The following is a 19,610-nucleotide window of genomic DNA, read 5'->3' as shown; positions in this document are numbered from 1 at the left end:
AGGACCAACATGGCTAGTCAGGGATGATGGGAGTTGAAGTCCATGTACATCTGGCCCAGCAGAGGCAGGCTCATGTGGTGATGCCAGACATATACCTGTTTCTTAGATGTTAAAGAATTATTCATGGGTCATGCAATTGACCAATAGGTGGATTATGATCCTAATGGAATTAGAAGGAATCCTGACTTTTTTTTTTAATAAGACGTTTCACAGAGTCCCTGTATGTACCCTGAGTTGGTTTCCTAGGAATGAACGTCACTGGAGTCTTACGACATTTTTGTGATTTTATTTACACATATATTCAGGCTGAGCATAAGATCGAAGATTCACAGCATCAACTCTCCAACAGATCCCACTTCCCCATTAAGCTTCTCTGTGCCCCCACCCCACCCTGTGCTATAACATTGGATTCTCACAGAGAGCAGATCAGCCTTTCTGTGTCTCCTTCAGACCCAGTTCCATGACTGCAAGTCTGTTGTTCTCTCTCAAACACATATAGACATTATGATAGCATCACTCCAGCCAGGGGAGGATGAAAGAAAACACATGGACTCTTTTGTTCACCTTCCAGAATTGTCTCCAACCATTTAGTTTCTGTGGCAACACTCTGGCCCTGGCTTACATAACAAAGAAGACACTTAACAGACCCATTTCCTTAACAAAATTAACTTGTTCAACCATTTCAGCCTCTTGTCATTGGCTGGAGTGAACTCCAAGAGGATATTTAATCCAACTGAATTTCATGACAGTGTTAGCAAACCAAAGAATTGTAAAGCCTACTGCTTTTAGGATTGCAGGGGACTTGCCACAACACATAAATAATGATGAATAGGTCATTAGTTGTATCATTTTGTTTGAATGCTAGAAAATTACTGCAGTTCTTGATTTATTTGATAGAGATTTTAAATCCCCCCTTTCCAAAGACTTATAACATTAAGACAATCAGTGGTGCATTATACTTTTCTAAACAATGCTCCTTTTAAGCTAGAGGAAATCTGTGTATTTTTTAATGACTCTTCCAGAAATCCATTACTCAGCTTGACTTCTCTCACTCTATTCGGTTGAAAATTTATTCGAGCTTATTGTAATTCTACATGTAAACCTATTTTAATGTCATCTTCCACAGAAATCCGCCTCCTACATTGCGGCAGCCAGAGATATGGTCATCTGAATTCAATGACTTTATCAGCAAGTGAGTGACAATGGAGCCATTTAAAAATAAATCAATGCATAAAGGAGCACCATGCAGTTAAAAATAATGTAGCCACATTTACAGTATTCAGATAGCATCCAAAATATTCAGATAGCCATAGAGTTAGAAGGATCCATGAGGGTCATCTAATTCAATCCCCTGCAATAAAGTTCCCCATCCAATTTGAAACCAGGTAGGACCCTGCTTAGCTTTGCAAATGGACTAGCAATTTTATTGCTCCTGCACCATTAATGCTTAGGTAAACCATTGTAATTTTTACACAGGATCTACTATTCAGAAAACTCAGAGCAATTTCCAGTATACAGAAACTATGAATTTTAAAGCAATGTCTTTGTAGCATAGGTTTCATTCTTTATTATTTTTATTTAGGACGTTTATATCCCACCTTTCTTCCATCATGGAACTGAAGACACCATAGAGGTTCCATAGTGGGCTTCATAGGTGGTCTCCTACCGAAGCAGACATAGACCTGATTTAGATTAGCAAGGTGGCTCCATCTTGGGCCCTCAGACCATGCTCTTGTTTTTACTATATCTGGGAGTACATAAGGCTCTTTAGAGCCATAACAGTGGCTTCACCATGGGCAGAGGCAAAGATCTGAGATGGGGCTGTAGCTCTGTGGCAGAACACATGCTTTGCATCCCAAAGTTCCCAGACTCCATCCCATCTCTAGGAAGGCCTCGGGAAATCCCTGGTTTGAAATCCTGGAGAGCTACTGCAAATCATTGTGGACGATACTGAGCTGGATGGGCCACTGGTCCTACTTGGCATAAGGCAGTTTCCTATGCTCTGTGTAGGGACGCGGGTGGCGCTGTGGGTTAAACCACAGAGCCTAGGACTTGCCGATCAGAAGGTCGATGGTTCGAATCCCCACGACGGGGTGAGCTCCTGTTGTTCGGTCCCAGCTCCTGCCAACCTAGCAGTTTGGAAGCACATCAAAGTGCAAGTAGATAAATAGGTACCACTCCGGCGGGAAGGTAAACGGCGTTTCCGTGTGCTGCTCTGGTTTTCCAGAAGTGGCTTAGTCATGCTGGCCACATGACCTGGAAGCTGTATGCTGGCTCCCTCGGCCAATAAAGCGAGATGAGTGCCGCAACCCCAGAGTCGGTCATGACTGGACCTAATGGTCAGGGGTCCCTTTACCTTTACTTTATGCTCTGTGTATGTTGGTCCATTGGCTAGAGACTAATCCCCAGGGAATTGGTGGGTTACACCACCTTTTTTTGGGTCACGTCCACCTTAAAGCACTCCTAACCATCATGGTGAATCCTGGAAATTATAGTTTGCTAAGCGAGCTAGCAATTTTAGCTCTGTGAGGTCAGCACCCTTAGCAAACTACTGTTGTGGATGTGACGGAGAGAATACAAAGCCCACACCTAGAAACTGCCGAAAAAGGGCATGAGGAGACAGGTACTGGGTAAATCATGTTATTCCAGTAACATATTCCTCATTTTAAAAAAAAAAGTATATTTGTTTGCCCATTGAACTTATGAATATTGCTCTCTGAGCATTGTACAAAAGGAGAGCAATATTGTTGTGCGCACTCCAATTTCTGAATGGCAAGAGACTCAGGGGTGCCTGCGCTTGCCCAAAATTTTGTTTCCTTGGAATGTAGGTTAGTTGAGACTACAGCCGTACCTTGGTTCTTTAACGCCTTGGTACTCGGATGTTTTTGCTCCCAAACGCCGAAAAGAGGGAAGTAAGTGTTCTGGTTTTTGAACGTTTTTCGGAAGCTGGATGTCCGATGTGGCTTCTGATTTAGCCGGAAGCTCCTGCAGCCAATTGGAAGCCGCGCCTTGGTTTTTGAACGATTTTGGGAGTCAATCGGACTCCCGGAACAGATTAAGTTTGAGAACCAAGGTATGACTGTATTGTGTCTTTAGGGTGGTTTCATTTAAATGTATGCGCAACCTGATCATAGGATGGAGGAGGCTGTCACCTCAACAAATCTTGCTGGTTTCCTCATATACATTTTACCTTCCTCTACACTGGATCACAAGTTCGTAAGGGACACCCATGAGTATCATCCAGACTGACCACCCCACAAACCTATAGCAAGATTAAAACAGACAAGAAACACACAAATCCAGCAACATTATAAAAGCACCAATTAAAAGGGGAGCTGAAGACATAAAAAGCTGCCTGGAGTCAACATCACTAAGCCACAGCTCCTCTGCCCCTCACCCTGCCATTTTCCCATGCTGGTGAACATGGTGCTGCCAGGAGGGGAGGTCACTAAAGGTAAAGGACCCCTGGACGGTTAAGTCCAGTCAAAGGCGACTATGGGGTGCAGTGCTCATCTCGCTTTTCAGGCCAAGGGAGCCGGCGTTTGTCCACAAACAGCTTTCTGAGTCACGTGGCCAGCATGACTAAGCCGCTTCTGGCATAACGGAACACCGTGACGGAAACCAGAGCGCATGGAAACACTGTTTACCTTCCTGCCACAGCGGTATCTATTTATCTACTTGTACTGGCATGCTTTAGAACTGCTAGGTTGGCAGGAGCTGGGACAGAGCATTGGTAGCTCACCGTGTCATGCGGATTCGAACTGCTGACCTTCCGATCAGCAAGCCCAAGAGGCTCAGTGGTTTAGACCACAGTGCCACCTGCTCCCATAGGGGAGGTCACTACACCCGCAGGACTCTTCCATGCCCCACTGCTTGAAATCAGGCTTCTTCCCTAGTTCTCTGCTACCGCCTGTCTTTTTATCACATAACTGCATTTCCTAAAAGCTGTGCTTTTTCCAATGGTGCAGGTGTTTGACCAAAGATTATGAGAAACGCCCAACAGTGTCTGACCTGCTGCAGCATGACTTTGTGAAGCAAGTGGAGGGCAAAGAGACTGTCTTGCAGATGCAGCTGATGGAATTCATTGATGTTCACCAGCAAATGGGAATCACAGAAAAAGCAAGGTACTTTTTTGGGGGGGGAGGGTCTGTCTGCATGTAACAAAATTTGGTCTTTGTTGTTGTTGTTGTTTAGTCGTTTAGTCATGTCCGACTCTTCGTGACCCATGGATCAGAGCACGCCAGGCACTCCTGTCTTCCACTGCCTCCCGCAGTTTGGTCAAACTCATGCTGGTAGCTTCGAGAACACTGCCCAACCATCTCGTCCTCTGTCGTCCCCTTCTCCTTGTGCCCTCCATCTTTCCCAGCATCAGGGTCTTTTCCAAGGAGTCTTCTCTTCTCATGAGGTGGCCAAAGTCTTGGAGCCTCAGCTTCAGGATCTGTCCTTCCAGTGAGCACTCAGGGCTGATTTCCTTAAGAATGGATAGGTTTGATCTTCTTGCAGTCCATGGGACTCTCAAGAGTCTCCTCCAGCACCATAATTCAAAAGCATCAATTCTTCGGCGATCAGCCTTCTTTATGGTCCAGCTCTCACTTCCATACATCACTACTGGGGGGAAATGTGATCTTGAAGACCATTTATTTAAATTATTCTTCAAATTTTTATTTTAAGCAACATCCTCATTTTTTATGAATGCAACCCACTTAAGTAGCAAGCATCTCTGTAAACCAGTGAGGAAGCTGGAATTTGAACTAAGACTTGAACAGATTATGTAATATTAGATAAGCATAATATGTGCCTTAACCGAACTGCATACAACTCGCTGCTCACGTGTGGCTGTTTGCCAGGTGTTGGGAACTCCCTGCTCTTACAATCCCAGTCAGGCAATCCTTAGTGGTCCACCATACATATCTGCTCAGCTGTGGAATACACGCTTAGTGATGTCTGTTAACTGTTCTCACAGGTTTGAGGCCACTGAAGCTCTTCCACATGAATAACTGTGGCCAAAATATCCCCCTCTATGAAGTTGCATTATTTCTGGCAAAACATTTCCTTCACGTGCAAAGGAAAGGAAATGTGTTGCCAGAAATAATGCCACTTTTAGACGGGGATATTTTCATCCTTGTTCTAACAGTATTTAGCAAAGTAATTATGCATTATGAAGCATTCATAATCTTCGAGCCTTGTATGAAATTGCCCAAAGTGTTTTGGCTCTGTTTCAGAAATTCTGAAACAAGTTCATCAAAGTAATGTTCTGAATGTAAGATTTAGACATTGGTGAATATTGATATATTTCTACTCTGCTTCAAGGTAACAGATAATAGGTTTTTTTGAGGGGGATCTTTTATAGAACATAAAAGGCAGTGCTATTTTAACAGTCTCAATGGTCAATGTCTCCTTCTTCCCACATCAAATGAGCTGTATAGAGAAATCTGATTAAGATCAGGTGATTTTCTTCTTATTGATATTTTTGGTGGCTTAATGTTTTTTGGTTTGTGTTTTATTTTGTTTTTGCAATCTTCCAGTGAGATCTGAGGATTTATTTTGTTCTTTTTATAGTCAGCAATTTGTCTTATAAGGATGCATTGCCCCCCCGCCCCCTGCAAATGAATATAATTACCCTTTCTAGCATTTTGAAAAACTCTTTTAACCAAGAAGTGACAAGCTCTTGCAGGAATAAAGTCCCAATGACCAAGAACAAATCCAGTGCATGGTACTAAGGAGAGAGCCTGAACTTCAAAGCCAAGAAATCAAATTAGATGTATGGGTTGATGCAAGCTGCAAACCTAAATACTGAAATTGTGAACACTGTGTAGAACACAGTTGCTTAAGTGTTGCTATTTAATGTTGCCAGTGACGAAATGGCGGATAATCAAAATAATCTTCCCTCCTCTTCTCAGTTTGATCATGTGAGGCTGGCTTGTGTAGAGTCAAACTATTGGTCCATCTAGCTCGGTATTATCCATCTTCTATCTAGCTCTTGATGTGAAGGTTTTAAGTGGGGTTCCTTTTCTAGTCCCACATGGAGAATATCAAGGACTGAACCAGGGATCTTTTGCCTGCAAATCATGCACTTCAAGGTCCCTCCTCCAAGCAGCTACCTTCTGCCCCAGTTCTGACTGACAAGCCAGCTAGCCAATAACTTCATGGCAGCCTTTCCTTCATTTTCTCCTCCTACAGCATTCCAGTTCAGATAAAGTGGTCACTTGTCCCTTTAAAAAACATACAAGTAGTAAACACTGAATGTGTATTTCAAATGCAAACTGCACTGAATGAAATACAAAGGTATAGGTGCCCAAAATGAAAGCCCAAAATGAGAGCCATTGTGGTGTAGTAGTAGTTAGACTGTCAGACTAGGACCCGGGAGACCAGGGTTCAGAGCTCAGCCATGAGGCTCACTGGGTGACCTTGGGCCAGTCACTGTCTCTCAGCCTAGCCTACCTCACAGAGTTGTGTGGGGATTAACAGGCTCCTAGAACTCTACCAGATTTTGCCATAAGGGCTAAAACCTGCACCTCCCCCAGTTATTCTGAAGACATTGGCTCTCTGCTACTTGATATCCAATGCTACAACCAACCAACCCTTGAGAGGTGATTTCTGTGACCTTTGATTCCTGAGTATCAAGCTCATATCTACCTCTAAGGTATGGTTGCCATATTTCAAAAAGTGAAAACCAGGACACCCTGAAAGTTTCTGGGGTTTTTTCCAGACAAATCCCAAAGTTGTTGAGCCCCAAAATTGCCAGAAAACCCCCAATTTTTCAGAAATTTTCCCGGACATCAATTCCACCTTTGAAATCCCGGTAATGTCTGGGGAAATGGCAGCCCTACTCTAAGGTGCTTTGTGTGGTCCACTCATTTTTAAAGTGCACTTATTTTGGTCCATGGCTGTTTCAGCTCATGGAATCAGATTTCATTTTGACTTCACCCCTCTCCTGTATTTGATTTGAGGTCATAATAATCCATGGGATGTTCCTTGATCACATCCACATCAGTGTTCACAATCAGCGATCTTCTGACACTTTCAACGTGTTTGCAAAAGGCTACCCTCGGCTTTTACAACACTCTTTTTTTCCACTCCTCCTCCACAGTTCACACATATAAAGCAGCCTTGCTCATCCTAACATGCTCCAGTGCATAGCAATTAGATGACTAAAAGTGACACTCAAACAAGGAGGTTATTCCATCAAGCATTATCTGGCAAGATCAGCTTGTCTTCTGTTGTCTCATCTGCCCATTTTGTGTTTGCCAGTCCAAGAAGGATTGTAGTGATGCTTCTGCTTTGGGGTTTTTTTTTGTTGTTTTTGTAGCTGATCCAATTAGCTTTCACTACAAAAGATTTTTCACACACACATAAACCAGCCCTACTAGCATTTGGACAGGATTTACAGGGAGAACTTTAAAGAAAAGATCTAGAAAGCATGTTGCTTGTTGATGTGTTAAAGGAGCTGGGTGTGACCAATAGATGTTGGGAAATATGTGTTGAGAGAAGACTACCGTGTACATGTGACTTTTTATTCCAGAATCAATGGAGGCTGAGTGCTTGTTTTTTCTATGTAGCCCACACACCATCTAGATCTGTTGCATATTCCCACCCCCCACCCCCAAAGCTCCCACAAAAAGTGCTTATTGAGGACCAGGTTTCATTCTGAAAATAAAAGCTTGTTGCAAATGGATTCTGCATCATCCCACAGTGTGTCCATATGAAAGAGATGTAGGTAGTTGTATCCACACCTGCCCAATGATTTGGGTGGGCTTATACCAAGATTTCAGTCACCACTGGAATAGGAGGAAGAAGAAGACTTTGAGATTGCTATGCCTCTTATAGGATCCCAGGGCAGTGTATGTGCAAATGACCAAAGCAAAATAGTATGATGCTTAACCGTGGATGTTGGTAACCTACGTCACAGATAAACTATGCCTTAGATTACTCTGACTGCCATTGTTTCACTTGTTAAAGCAATAAACCATGGTGAACACCACCCACAGTTAAGCATCATACTGTTGTTTGGTTTTTGTCATTTGCACGCTGCCCTGGGATCCGATGGGATAAATGTCAGCCTAATTACTTTACAAATGGCAACAAATTGCCAAGGATTTGGCATTTTCCATGCTATTTTTGGAGCCATCAAAGATCACTTTTATTCATTTTGACAATTGAAACTGAAAGAGTTCCAGTGGCCTCGTTTTGCTTTGATTGAAAGGCAGGGATGAAGTGGGGGTGGCGGCAGGGAGGAGAGAAACTGAGCAGAAACAATAACTGTCTTGAGTCATTCTGTTGTCGATACAGCCTTGATGAATCAGCCTGTCAGGTCTTTGGAAGTGCCTTATAGAACTGAACGTCTGTGGCAAACAAAAAGAATAAAATTCCACAGATTAAGATGGGGGTACGAGTGATATTTTTGTTTACAGTGCCCGAGAGCAGGATGGGGGGAGGTTGGAAATCCATCCGCCAACGTCAGATGGGAGAATTATTTTTATCAACTCTTTGGGGGCAAATGAAGAGAAGCAGCATCATTCACACCCCTCGAGGGATCCATGCCCTTTCACATTAGAGCAGGCAAAACATTGTGTTCTCATATCTGTCTCTTCTGTATACGTTGCATGATGAAGCTGGTTTCTAAAGCTAGTCATAAAAGAATCAGTAAGGAAGAACTCCCTCTGAAACTATGCTGCAAAGCTGAATATATGAGCAGCATCAGTGAACGTGAACGCGGGTGGAATGAAATCGGCATTCTTAGAGGAAAGCCCAGGTAGAAGGAAAATGCAAGAGGAGGAACAGAAGATTCCCCTTGCGTCTTGGCTTATTTCTGTTTCTCCCCAGCTACAGCCATTGCTGAACCCTGTAGGCTGAATGTGATATATACCACATTGGCAATTATTCTAGCAACATTTCTATGTATTTGCCAGCATGGTTCCATTTTTTTTAATAATAATAATTAAAAAATCACAGTATGTAATGGTTGGCACTTGGAATGGGAAATGACAAGTTGACTCAAGGTCTACATCCTTTCCTGATGTGGGGGGGAGGGGAATAGAATAGAATGGGAAAGATAAGCTGTCAGTTCCTGCATCTATCGTTCGTGGGCAGCTGCTTGATCAAAGTCACCCTGCTGACAGGACAGGCGTTGGAAAGGAGATGACCTTCATGTACAGCGTTGCTTAGCAAATGGATTCAGAAATTACAGATTTGTGTGAAAGCCAAACATCACTTGCCCGTATTGAAATGCCTGCAGCCTCAACTTTCCCCCGCCTGCAGTTCCTTAGGATGTACATGTAACGTACCATGACCTTTCATTTGAACAGCAGGGCGTTATCAAAAGACATTTTTGTGCCCGCGGCTCATGTCACCTTTGAGCTTTTCTCGTGTTCTTTGTGAGAATGTGCATAAGATCTTGTTCTGGGAATCCAAGGTCAGGGCCGGGGGAAGATGTGTGTGCACATGCTGGGAATTGTGGCTCTGTGAAGGGTAAACTATAATTCCTAGGAGTATTTCAGGGGCAGAGATGCTTTGAATGTGCTTTAAATGTATGGTGTGCATAAGCTCCGCCCACATTACTGTCACCCTCCTCAAGTTAGAGAGGAAGCATCTGAAGTAGAGAGCTTCCTATGGTGGAAGATCAGGGATCTGAATGGCAAAAAGAGTCTTGACAAATACAGGAGAGCCAGTGTGGTGTAGTGCTTAAGAGCGCTAGACTTGTAATCTGGTGAACTGGGTTCGCATCTCCACTCCTCCACATGCAGCTTCTGGGTGACCTTGGGCTGGTCACACTTCTCTGAAGTCTCTCAGCCCCACTCACCTCACAGAGTGTTTGTTGTGGGGGAGGAGGGGAAAGGAGAATGTTAGCCGCTTTGAGACTCCTTCGGGTAGTGATAAAGCGGGATATCAAATCCAAACTCCTCCTCTTCTTCAGGAGGGCCTCTGTTTCACACCCTTCAGCCTGTAAAGAGAGATTGCAATGGGGCAGAGCTTAGCAACATTACCCCTGCCCCCCTCAACTCATTGGGTTGGTTCTAAACATGAGTAGAAGGTGTGAACAGGGTTATTGCTAATGTCGCAACTGTTCTTCCTGCATTTTTCTTTGCATGTAGAAGCATCCTTCCATGTTTTTGTTTTCTTGAACAGATTTGAGCGCATTCATACTAAGAAAGGGAATTACAGTAGGTCTCCAGTTACCAACCAGGAAGATGTAGATGATCTGGCAACCTTGGAAGTACTAGATGAGGTAAGGCATTTTTTTTGTAAAGAAAAAAATGTAAGGGGTTTTGTAGATTGGGGAAGTTGCATGCTGAGAACAGGCACCCACCCTGGGTAATAGTCTTCTGTGATAGGAGAATCTGTGGTTTAAATTTCTGGATGGGGTTGTATTTCCCTCATGGGGGTCAGTGGACTATAGGACCAGGTGTTGTTGGGCTATAGTTCCTGATGTTCCTGACCATTGGGCATGCTGGTTCGGGTTAATAGGATCTGGAGTACAACAACATTTGGAGAGCCTTAAAGAATCAATCCTACCACCTGGAAATGCTGTTAGCCTCTGATTTTGATACTCACCAAGCCAGTGGTTCGTCATTATTAGTCGATTTCTAGAGTGTTTTATACTTTTGAAACAGCTTTGCCAACATTAGCCAATTAATGGCACAGGAGCTGAACTAATGGATGCAATTAATCTAAGGTGTTAGGTTCTCATCCAAACATTTATTTGCACTATGATGAGCCATATGCTAAGAAGTTGTTTTTTTGCCAAAAGGCAAAAGTCATTAAATGTGATAGCGTGTGTAGCTAATGAGAGAAAGAAGTAGCAAAATTCTTCTCTCCTCTCCGTCTTGTGTGAATTTTGCAAGGCAGGTATAAAAACATGGTGGATGATGAGAGTGAAGGTAAAATCATGGGCAACACAAGGCCAACACAAGTGCTGTATGTTCACGAACTGTGGCCTGATATGTTAGGGTCTCCTACATAATGTTACCTGAAGTGGCTAAATTAGATTAGAGTCAATCTGTTACTTCTTACTTGGGGCAAATGACAAAATAAGGCAACCGAGGAAATGATGGAGATCCCCAAGTGCGTATTCTATATGAGAGTGAGTAGACTCAGTGGAAGGAGCCATAGCTCAGTGGTAGAGTACACGCCTCGCACACCAAAGGTTCCAGGTTCAATCCTTGGTGTCACCATTTAATTTTAAATAGATCTCAGGCAGCAGATTAGGAGAATCTTGGAATGTTAATGGCGGTGAGAGTTGACAAGTTACAGCAATAGTCAGACACAGTTAGGATGGGCCATAACTCAGTGACAGAGCACATACTTTGCATGCTTTGAAGGCCCCAGATTCAACTCACAGGTAGGGCTGAGTGAGAAGGTCACTTATCAGAAACCCTGGAGAAATGCTGCCAGTCATTCCAGACAATACTGAACTGGATGGACTCGCTGTGTGACATAGTAGGAGGTCTCCTGTGGCTCTAATACATTTTTGTGCTACTAATCACTAATGCAGATGCACAGAACTGAAGGTAAATGAGCACATAGTAAGGGAACACACAATTATGCATGTTGGCAATATGGCTCAAGACACCAAAATGTTTCTGATGTCTGTGTAGTATCAAGATGCCTGAAAGTCCTGAATCTTAATTCCTTTGAATAAATTTTCAAAACCAGACACCAATAGACATGTCCTTCTCTGCCCCCCCCCAACAGAATACAGTAACAGAGCAACTGCAAAAGAGCTACACCAAGAATCAGATCTACACCTACGTGGGGGACATTCTCATTGCAGTCAATCCTTTTCGGAACTTAGACCTTTACGCTACACAGGTAGGAAAATAAAATCTTGCAATTTTGAGTGATTGCACACACACACCCCTTGGTAACGTCACTGGGCTTGACCACATGTCCCTGGAGCTTTCAAAGTCCTCCCTGGAGCTGTTTGCTTAGATCTGTCGGAGAAGTGATTGATGTCCTACACTTGGACTAAAGACAGGCCACAAGGGAAGAAGTTGTGCAAAGTCTCATTTCTCACTCTGAGTTGGAAGAGAACATTGAGTGGAACATTGCCTCTGAGCATTCTGAGCTAGGCAAATGAGTATTCCGAACCAGGTACCGTATTTTTCGCTCTATAAGACGCACCAGACCACAAGACGCACCTAGTTTTTGGAGGAGGAAAACAAGAAAAAAAATATTCTGAATCTCAGAAGCCAGAACAGCAAGAGGGATCACTGCGCAGTGAAAGCAGCAATCCCTCTTGCTGTTCTGGCTTCTGGGATAGCTGCGCAACCTGCATTCGCTCCATAAGACACACACACATTTCCCCTTACTTTTTAGGAGGGAAAAAGTGAGTCTTATAGAGCAAAAAAATACAGTAATTATAAATTTTGGCAGCATCACTGCTCATAACTGGTCAGTCTCATGAGGCCAGTGACACAAGATGATAGTCTAAAAACAGAGGAGTACATAGCATTTCTCTTTTAACTTTTCAGCATTCCAAATTGTACATTGGGGCCAAACGGACTGCCAACCCTCCTCACATCTTTGCTGTGGCTGATATCGCATACCAGTCCATGGTCACATTCAGCTCTGATCAGGTAGTGGTAATGGTGGGCCAGGTTTGATATACCCCTCTGGGTTGTGAAGATAGCCTTTTACAGCATGTGCTCTTCCACTCTTGCCTTCAGTGTATTGTCATATCTGGAGAAAGTGGAGCAGGGAAGACACAAAGTGCCCATCTTCTGGTTCAGCAGTTGACTGTCCTTGGAAGGGTAAGACATATCCTAGACCTCTTTATTTATGTCTTTGCCAGGCATAGGCAAACTCCAGACCTCCAGATGTTTTGGAACTACAATTCCCATCATCCCTAGCAAACAGGGCCAGTGGTCAGGGATGATGGGAATTGTAGTCTCAAAACATCTGGAGGGCCGGAGTTTGCCTATGCCTGGTCTTTGCCTTCTGCCATCCTGTACCATGCCAGCTCAGCCAGCAACTTGTAAATAAAGCCTTGCCACATCTTTCTTTTGCACCCTTAAACGTGATCAAATCCCCAACAAAATGGAGAGCGGTTCAAATAAATATGTTCCCCTAGTTAAGGAACTAATAGATGAACTAGCCCTTACTTTCTGCTAGTTATTGATGGTGGACATCCCCAGAGAAGGAGGATTCCAACAACCCCACAGAGGAAAGGACTACTATTCCGTCACTATTCTGAAAAATTACATTTGTGTTTTAAAGTTCTGTGCATTTTCCTTATTGTTCTTGTTATTTTGGAATGCGTATCTAGGCTAATAACAGGACACTTCAAGAAAAAATTCTCCAAGTCAACAACCTGCTGGAGGCTTTTGGAAATGCAGGCACTATTATTAATGATAATTCCAGCAGATTTGGGAAATACCTAGAAATGAAGTTCACTTCCAGTGGAACTGTTGTAAGTGCTCTGATTTCAGAATACCTCCTAGAAAAATCAAGAGTCATACATCAAGCTGTGTAAGTAAAAGGGAAACAAAGGAGGTGCTCTTCTGGCTGTGGGAAAGAGAGAGGGAGGCTTGGTTCAAACAAACTCTAAGGGTGGTGCAGCCTATATGTCATTGGGGTGGGACTCCATCTGCCTAGCCCAGGCACTGTAAAGTCTAGCAGGCATAGGCAAACTCGGCCCTCCAGATGTTTTGGGACTACAATTCCCACCATCCCTGACCACTGGTCCTGTTAGGTAGGGATGATGGGAGTTGTGGTCCCAAAACATCTGGAGGGCCGAGTTTGGGGGTGCCTGGACTAGTCCAATCAGACACCTTGGATGTAGCCTCTGAAACTGCATTGTGCATAACCTGAACTGTGTAATTATTATTATTATTATTATTATTATTATTATTATTATTATTATTTACATTTTATGTAGGCTAATGCCCATGTAGCTTAGGCCTGTACATCTAAGCCAGGTTTCCTCAAATTCGGTCAGGGATGATGGGAATTGTAGTTTCAAAACATCTGGAAGGCCGAGTTTGAGGAAGCCTGATCTAAGTTCTGTGTAAACGTTATGATGACCAACACATTGATTTATGTGGATTAAGCGTTAACAGTGGACTGGGAATCATGATGTCTCATTCCCCTGAATTGGGCTAAGCTACTTCTATGACTACTATTACCATTTATTGCATTTGTTAGCTATTGCAATTCTCCTTTAAGCTGTTTTAGGAGGGCTCATTGCCCTGAAAGGCAGTGGGAAAACATTTCAAATAAAATAAATTTTATAATAGTAGAAGACAATCAGAAATTAGACGTTACTGGTTCAATGTTGATTGTGTTTCAATAATTGCCATATTGGGGTGTGTGGTGTTGTGTTTTTTCCCATTTCAGAGGAGAGAAGAATTTTCATATTTTCTATTACATCTATGCTGGTTTGGCTGAGAAGAAAAAACTAGCTCATTACAAATTGCCAGAAAATAAACCTCCCAGGTATAACATTCCATTTGTATTGCATTCTTTAGGATAAATGCATATGTGGGCTGCCTTTGGTAGAGTGAGCCTTCTGAAATGTAGAGTTGATTCACAATTTCTCATACTCTTTTCCCTGTCCCCATCATCCTTCTAGGTATCTACAAAATGAACATCTCAGAACTGTACAAGATTTCATGAACAATAGCTTCTACAAATCCCAGTTTGAATTAATTGAGCAGTGCTTCAAGGTGATTGGGTTTACGATGGAGGTGAGTGTCAGTGATATTTTAACTTGTGCACCTTAGAGAGAGAAAAGTAGGTCTTGATTGACAGTAGCGCGTATGAAGGTTGCCAATAATTTCTAGAGTAGTGGGTGTCTCACTCTCAGTTCAGGGGCCTGATCCAACCCCCACACTAATTTCTCCCTCCAAGATGCTACTAATTTTGGAGGCAGTGGCAAAAAGAAGGGGAATACATTTGACACAGTGCTAGAGTGGCTGAAACCCATCGCCCTGATGGGAATGCAAATCACCTCCTCTCCAGTCATCAGATCAGCTGTTTGATGAGCAGAGAGAGGGCAATAGCACCAGACTCTCTCTATTTTCCCGAGATGTCCCTGATTTAGAGAAGCCGTCCCAGTTTCTGATCTGATCCTGAAATGTCCTGCTTTTCCTTAGGATGTCCCTATTTTCACTGGAGAAATGTTGGAGGGTATGGTAGGATGTCCCTATTTTCATTTGAGAAATGTGGGAGGGTATGTATAGGGAAGTTTTTAAAATGTTTAATATTTTATTACATTTTTATATACGTTGGAAGCCACCCAGAGTAGCTGGGGCAACCCAGCAAGATGCGTGGGGTATAAATAGTAAAATTATCAGTAGGGAATGAGACGTCTCTATTTTCATTGGAGAAATGTTGGAGGGTATGTAACACCCCCTTCTCAGCTGATCTGCATGGATTAGCTGAGGAGGAGGGTCTGTATGTCTAAGATTCTAGCCCTCAGTTTCTAGCCAAAGAGTGAGTCCAGAAAAGGTTGACCACCCCATTCTAGAGTACTTCCCCAAAGGTGGCAGCTGGTGGTGGCTTTAAGTTGTGAGTCTGCACAAACCATAATCAGTTGACTATGGAGCACGGTTGCTTGGTAGCAAAACAAACTACAATTCCTAGCTCATATTACTATGAGTTGGGGGGGGGGGCACACAGATAGAGCTTCCCTTCTAATTCCTGGATCCAGCATGGATTCAATTGCTGGAATACCCAAGCCAGCCTGGTAATGCCCACTAAGTATGGTTTGTTAAGGGAACAAAAAGGGTGACTCTGTGCCAGAAGCCAAATGGGTAGGCCTCCCTCCCTCAGCTGTCTGTTGTTTGGAAAGACAAAACAGAGAGTTGAGTGATATGAGCTAGAAACTGGATGCAATAGAAGTCTGGAAAGGCAGAGAGAGTGCCAGGCCTGATTTCTGCTAGAATCCAAGGCTGTGGCTATGGGAAGAAGCAAGACCCTCTTTTGGTGTTGATGCTGTGAACCCCTCCATCAAAGGCTCAGGTTGTATATGTGTGTAAATAAACCTTATATCATAAAGACACCACAGTCTCTGCTTTGCCTCATTCCCAAAAGGAAACACAAACCCTTCGTAAGCATCTGAAACCCCCAGAATCTTGCACTGCTCAGAGTTTGGGGTGGCATGCAGCAATATGTGCAGCTAATCTAGGGATTTGTGGTTTCTTTTGTCCCGGCGTGAGTAGGAGGAGCAACTCCTGTCCAATTTGCTTGTGCATAGTTAATGCCTTACTGTGATTTGTGAACACTGCCATGAAATCGTGTTCAATGTCAGCTTTGGCTTTTTCGGACCAGCTAGTACAAAAGACTGTAATTTCAACAAGCTTTTCATCAGGCAAAATTAGCGCTTGAAGCACACACAAGTGGGATGAGCTATAACGTCTTCTTTCTAGGTTTCAGTGTACCCTGTTTCCAAACAGAAGAGACTGGCTTGTCTAATTTGTGCTCCCTTAGGAGGGAATTCTGAGCTATAGCCACACACACAGCAAGTTTTGACTCTCCATTGACAGCATTCTGCTTTTCTGGGTGCACAGGATGGGGGGAAATTACATGGGAGTGCGTTAAGAAGTGAAGCCCCAGAAATGTCTTCTTTTGACTTCTGTTTCCTCCAGATTCTGCTATGTTTAGAAAGGCTCTGGGGCAGAACTTGATTGCAGTATGGTCAAAACAACCCCCTAAGCATTTCAGAAAATCTCTCCCTTTTTAACAGAGTGGCAGGTCCCTGTGCTGTAAACACATAGCCTATATATTCCTTTGCTCCTTTAAAATCAAACTGAAGGTTACATGGCAACACACACACACACGATGCAGGAAAAGGGCTGTTGGGAATAAAAGTAATCACGCATTACAAGAAATCAGGAAAGGGTACAAAAGATGTTAGCTGCAATACATGTAACACAGTGTAATGACAGAAGTCGGTATAATCAGTAGTCAATATAATCATTTTATTCCATTTATCAGAATAATTTACAAATAGACATAGTGGGTGATTATTTCTTCAAAAGAAAAAGAATCAAAACACAAGTCTATGGGTAGTAGGTCTTTTGTTTGTTTGTTTGTTTGTTTCCTTAACCCTAAGATTTTAAGAATCAGAAAAATGTTTAGAAGAAAAGACCTGGGGGGGGGGAAGATCCAGAAAAACATACCCATTGAGTATTTAATAGAACTATTCTTACTCTTTTAGCGATTATAACCTCCATGCCGTACCTTTTTTAAAAAAAAAACATTCAAGCTGCACTGTAAAGTTAAAGCAAATTGAAGAGGGTGCAGCCCCTGGTAAAACGCTGGTTCTCTAAATGCAAGTTGGATATGAAAATGAAGAAATGAAATGCTGTGATTGTTGCCTGGGGTGTCAATTATAAGGCTATGAATTGGGATGTTTTTGTGCATCTGTCTTTCAGGAACTGGGGAGCGTATACAGCATCCTTGCTGCCATTTTAAACGTGGGCAACATCGAATTTTCTTCCGTAGTAACCGAGTACATGATTGACAAGAGCATCATTTCCAATCCAACGCCTCTGGAGAACTGTGAGTTTTCTTTCCTTTTTATAATAATTAAATGCCTTTTGCGAACTGTCTCCATAATTATGAGCTCCAGACTTATCTGCATATTGCAGAAATCTTACCTCATTGCTTGAAAAGCTCTACACAGCCTGGGCCCAGGCTCTTAACAAACATCACATGTTTTTAAAGCAGCTAGTGGGGCTGGGATGGCTTGTTTTTTCATAGAATCATAAAACTGTAGAGTTGGAAGGGACCGTGAGGGTCATCTAGTCCAACCCCCTGCAATACATAAATCTTTTGTCCAACGTGGGGCTTGAACCCATGAGCCTGAGATTAAGAGTCTTATGCTCTACCAACTGAGCTAAGCTCAGTGTCTCCCACAACAGGCCACATGAATTTTTAGAAAGCCTAGACCAGTGATTCCCAAACTTGGGTCTCCAGCTGTTTTTGGCCTACAACTCCCACCATCCCTAGCTAAGCAGGACCAATGGTCAGGGATTATAGGAAATGAAGTCCAAAAACAGCTGGAGACCCAAGTTTGGAAAACACTGGTCTAGAGTTTGAGCAGGGACTTTCCTCCTGTGACCCTCAACCTTGAGATTATTTCCTGAGATGAATAGCTGTAGCACTGGGGGACTGGAGAAGATCTTTCCTGAGGCTGAGTACCTGAGCATCTGGGTGATTAGTTTTTTGCTTTGGGGACAGCTGAGGTCCCTGGTAAGTGTGGTAAGGAATGGGACCCCCTGCCTGCTCCATAGTCCAGAGAGAAGCTGCACTCAATCTTGCAGCCTCTTGCACCAGCTCCTTGCTGGGTCAGGGAGCATAGAAGCCCTGCTGGTAGAGCCTACACAACAGGGGTGACACCATAGAGTTTCATCTCTTCAGGAGTCCCAACAGTGAGAACACTACCCCCTTCTACCCTCACGAACCTGGAGGAGGTTAGATAGCGGGAGGGCCTAAGGTGCATGTCTGGTTTCCTGCACAGGGTGAGAGCCTGTACAACAAAGAAAGACACCAGATGCCTTCAGAGTGAGAGTCTGTAACTGACAGAAGGCTGGTCCTCCCTTGGTGTGAGACAGTGGGGGAGTAGATGCGCTCTGGCATGATAGTAACTTGGTGAGCTCTGTGGACTTTAGTAACATGGTTCCCAGTTCTGTCAGGTGCCTTCTGGGATGATGCCATTAGGTCCAGTAGTGGACAACTCTGGGGTTGCGCGCTCATCTTGCTCTATAGGCTGAGGGAGCCAGCATTTGTCCGCAGACAGCTTTCAGGTCATGTGTCCAGCATGACTAAGCTGCTTCTGGCGAACCAGAGCAGCACATGGAAATGCCTATACCTTCCTGCCAGAGTGGTACCTATTTATCTACTTGCACTTGACGTGCTTTTGAACTGCTAGGTTGGCAGGAGCTGGGACTGAACAATGGGAGCTCACCCTGTCACAGGGATTCGAACTGCCAACCTTCTGATCGGCAAACCCTAGGCTCAGTGGTTTAGACCACAGCACCACCCATGTCCCTGTGGGATGATTAGTTGGGGCTGATTTTGTCGTGTGCTGTTGTTGTTTGCACAATGTGTTTGAGAAGCATTTGGGGAAGGAGGGACATGGGTCAGGCCACCCCAGTTTCAGTGATCATGGATAAAGGAAGATATAGCCATTGGGAAGTGATATCATGAGGACAAGGCTATAAAACTGGCAGGGACCCTCTACAGCACCCTTTATCAGCCCAGATCGCATGAAGCCAAAAGAACTCAACAGCCCTTACAGAAGAATGCAAATAATGAAAAGCACAGGTGAATTCAAGCCCTGCCTTATTTAAAGCCTCAAACAGCCAAATGCAATTGCATTGTGAAAATTACAAATACACAGTTGCAAAACGCATAGATTCCTTATGTATATTTGTAAGGAACACACGTCTACCTCTTTGCTGGTGTATTTCCCCCTCTGCTTTGATCTTCTTGCAGAGCAAGGAGCTGCAGTATTCATATTTTGCACAACATCAAAGCCCTTTTCCTTCTCAGCTACTTCCCACTGTACAGTTGATGGGCAGAAGGGGACCCAGGGTGCTTAATGAAATGCATGTGGTATCCAGTCTGTGGTCCAGGGGTCCCCCTCACCTGTTGTAAGGAGCTTT

General features: G+C 43.6%; 1 protein-coding gene across 2 annotated transcripts in view; it reads left to right on the top strand.

Annotated features, from left to right (window-relative positions):
• MYO3A (myosin IIIA) overlaps window positions 1-19,610 on the top strand; it is a 115,122-nt gene that overhangs the window by 39,764 nt on the left and 55,748 nt on the right. For both annotated transcript variants that reach the window (XM_053410099.1, XM_053410098.1), the window contains exons 8-17: window positions 1,127-1,192; window positions 3,969-4,124; window positions 10,126-10,225; window positions 11,692-11,808; window positions 12,471-12,575; window positions 12,666-12,749; window positions 13,265-13,467; window positions 14,335-14,433; window positions 14,570-14,684; window positions 17,376-17,502. In XM_053410099.1, coding sequence (XP_053266074.1) covers window positions 1,127-1,192; window positions 3,969-4,124; window positions 10,126-10,225; window positions 11,692-11,808; window positions 12,471-12,575; window positions 12,666-12,749; window positions 13,265-13,467; window positions 14,335-14,433; window positions 14,570-14,684; window positions 17,376-17,502 — 1,172 coding nt within the window. The remainder of the gene's footprint in view (window positions 1-1,126; window positions 1,193-3,968; window positions 4,125-10,125; window positions 10,226-11,691; window positions 11,809-12,470; window positions 12,576-12,665; window positions 12,750-13,264; window positions 13,468-14,334; window positions 14,434-14,569; window positions 14,685-17,375; window positions 17,503-19,610) is intronic.

The sequence above is a fragment of the Podarcis raffonei genome, chromosome 12, assembly GCF_027172205.1.
Source record: "Podarcis raffonei isolate rPodRaf1 chromosome 12, rPodRaf1.pri, whole genome shotgun sequence".
Lineage (NCBI taxonomy): Eukaryota > Metazoa > Chordata > Lepidosauria > Squamata > Lacertidae > Podarcis > Podarcis raffonei.
The sequence above is the reverse complement of the archived record's forward strand: the minus strand, read 5'-3'. Positions and strand labels throughout refer to the sequence as shown.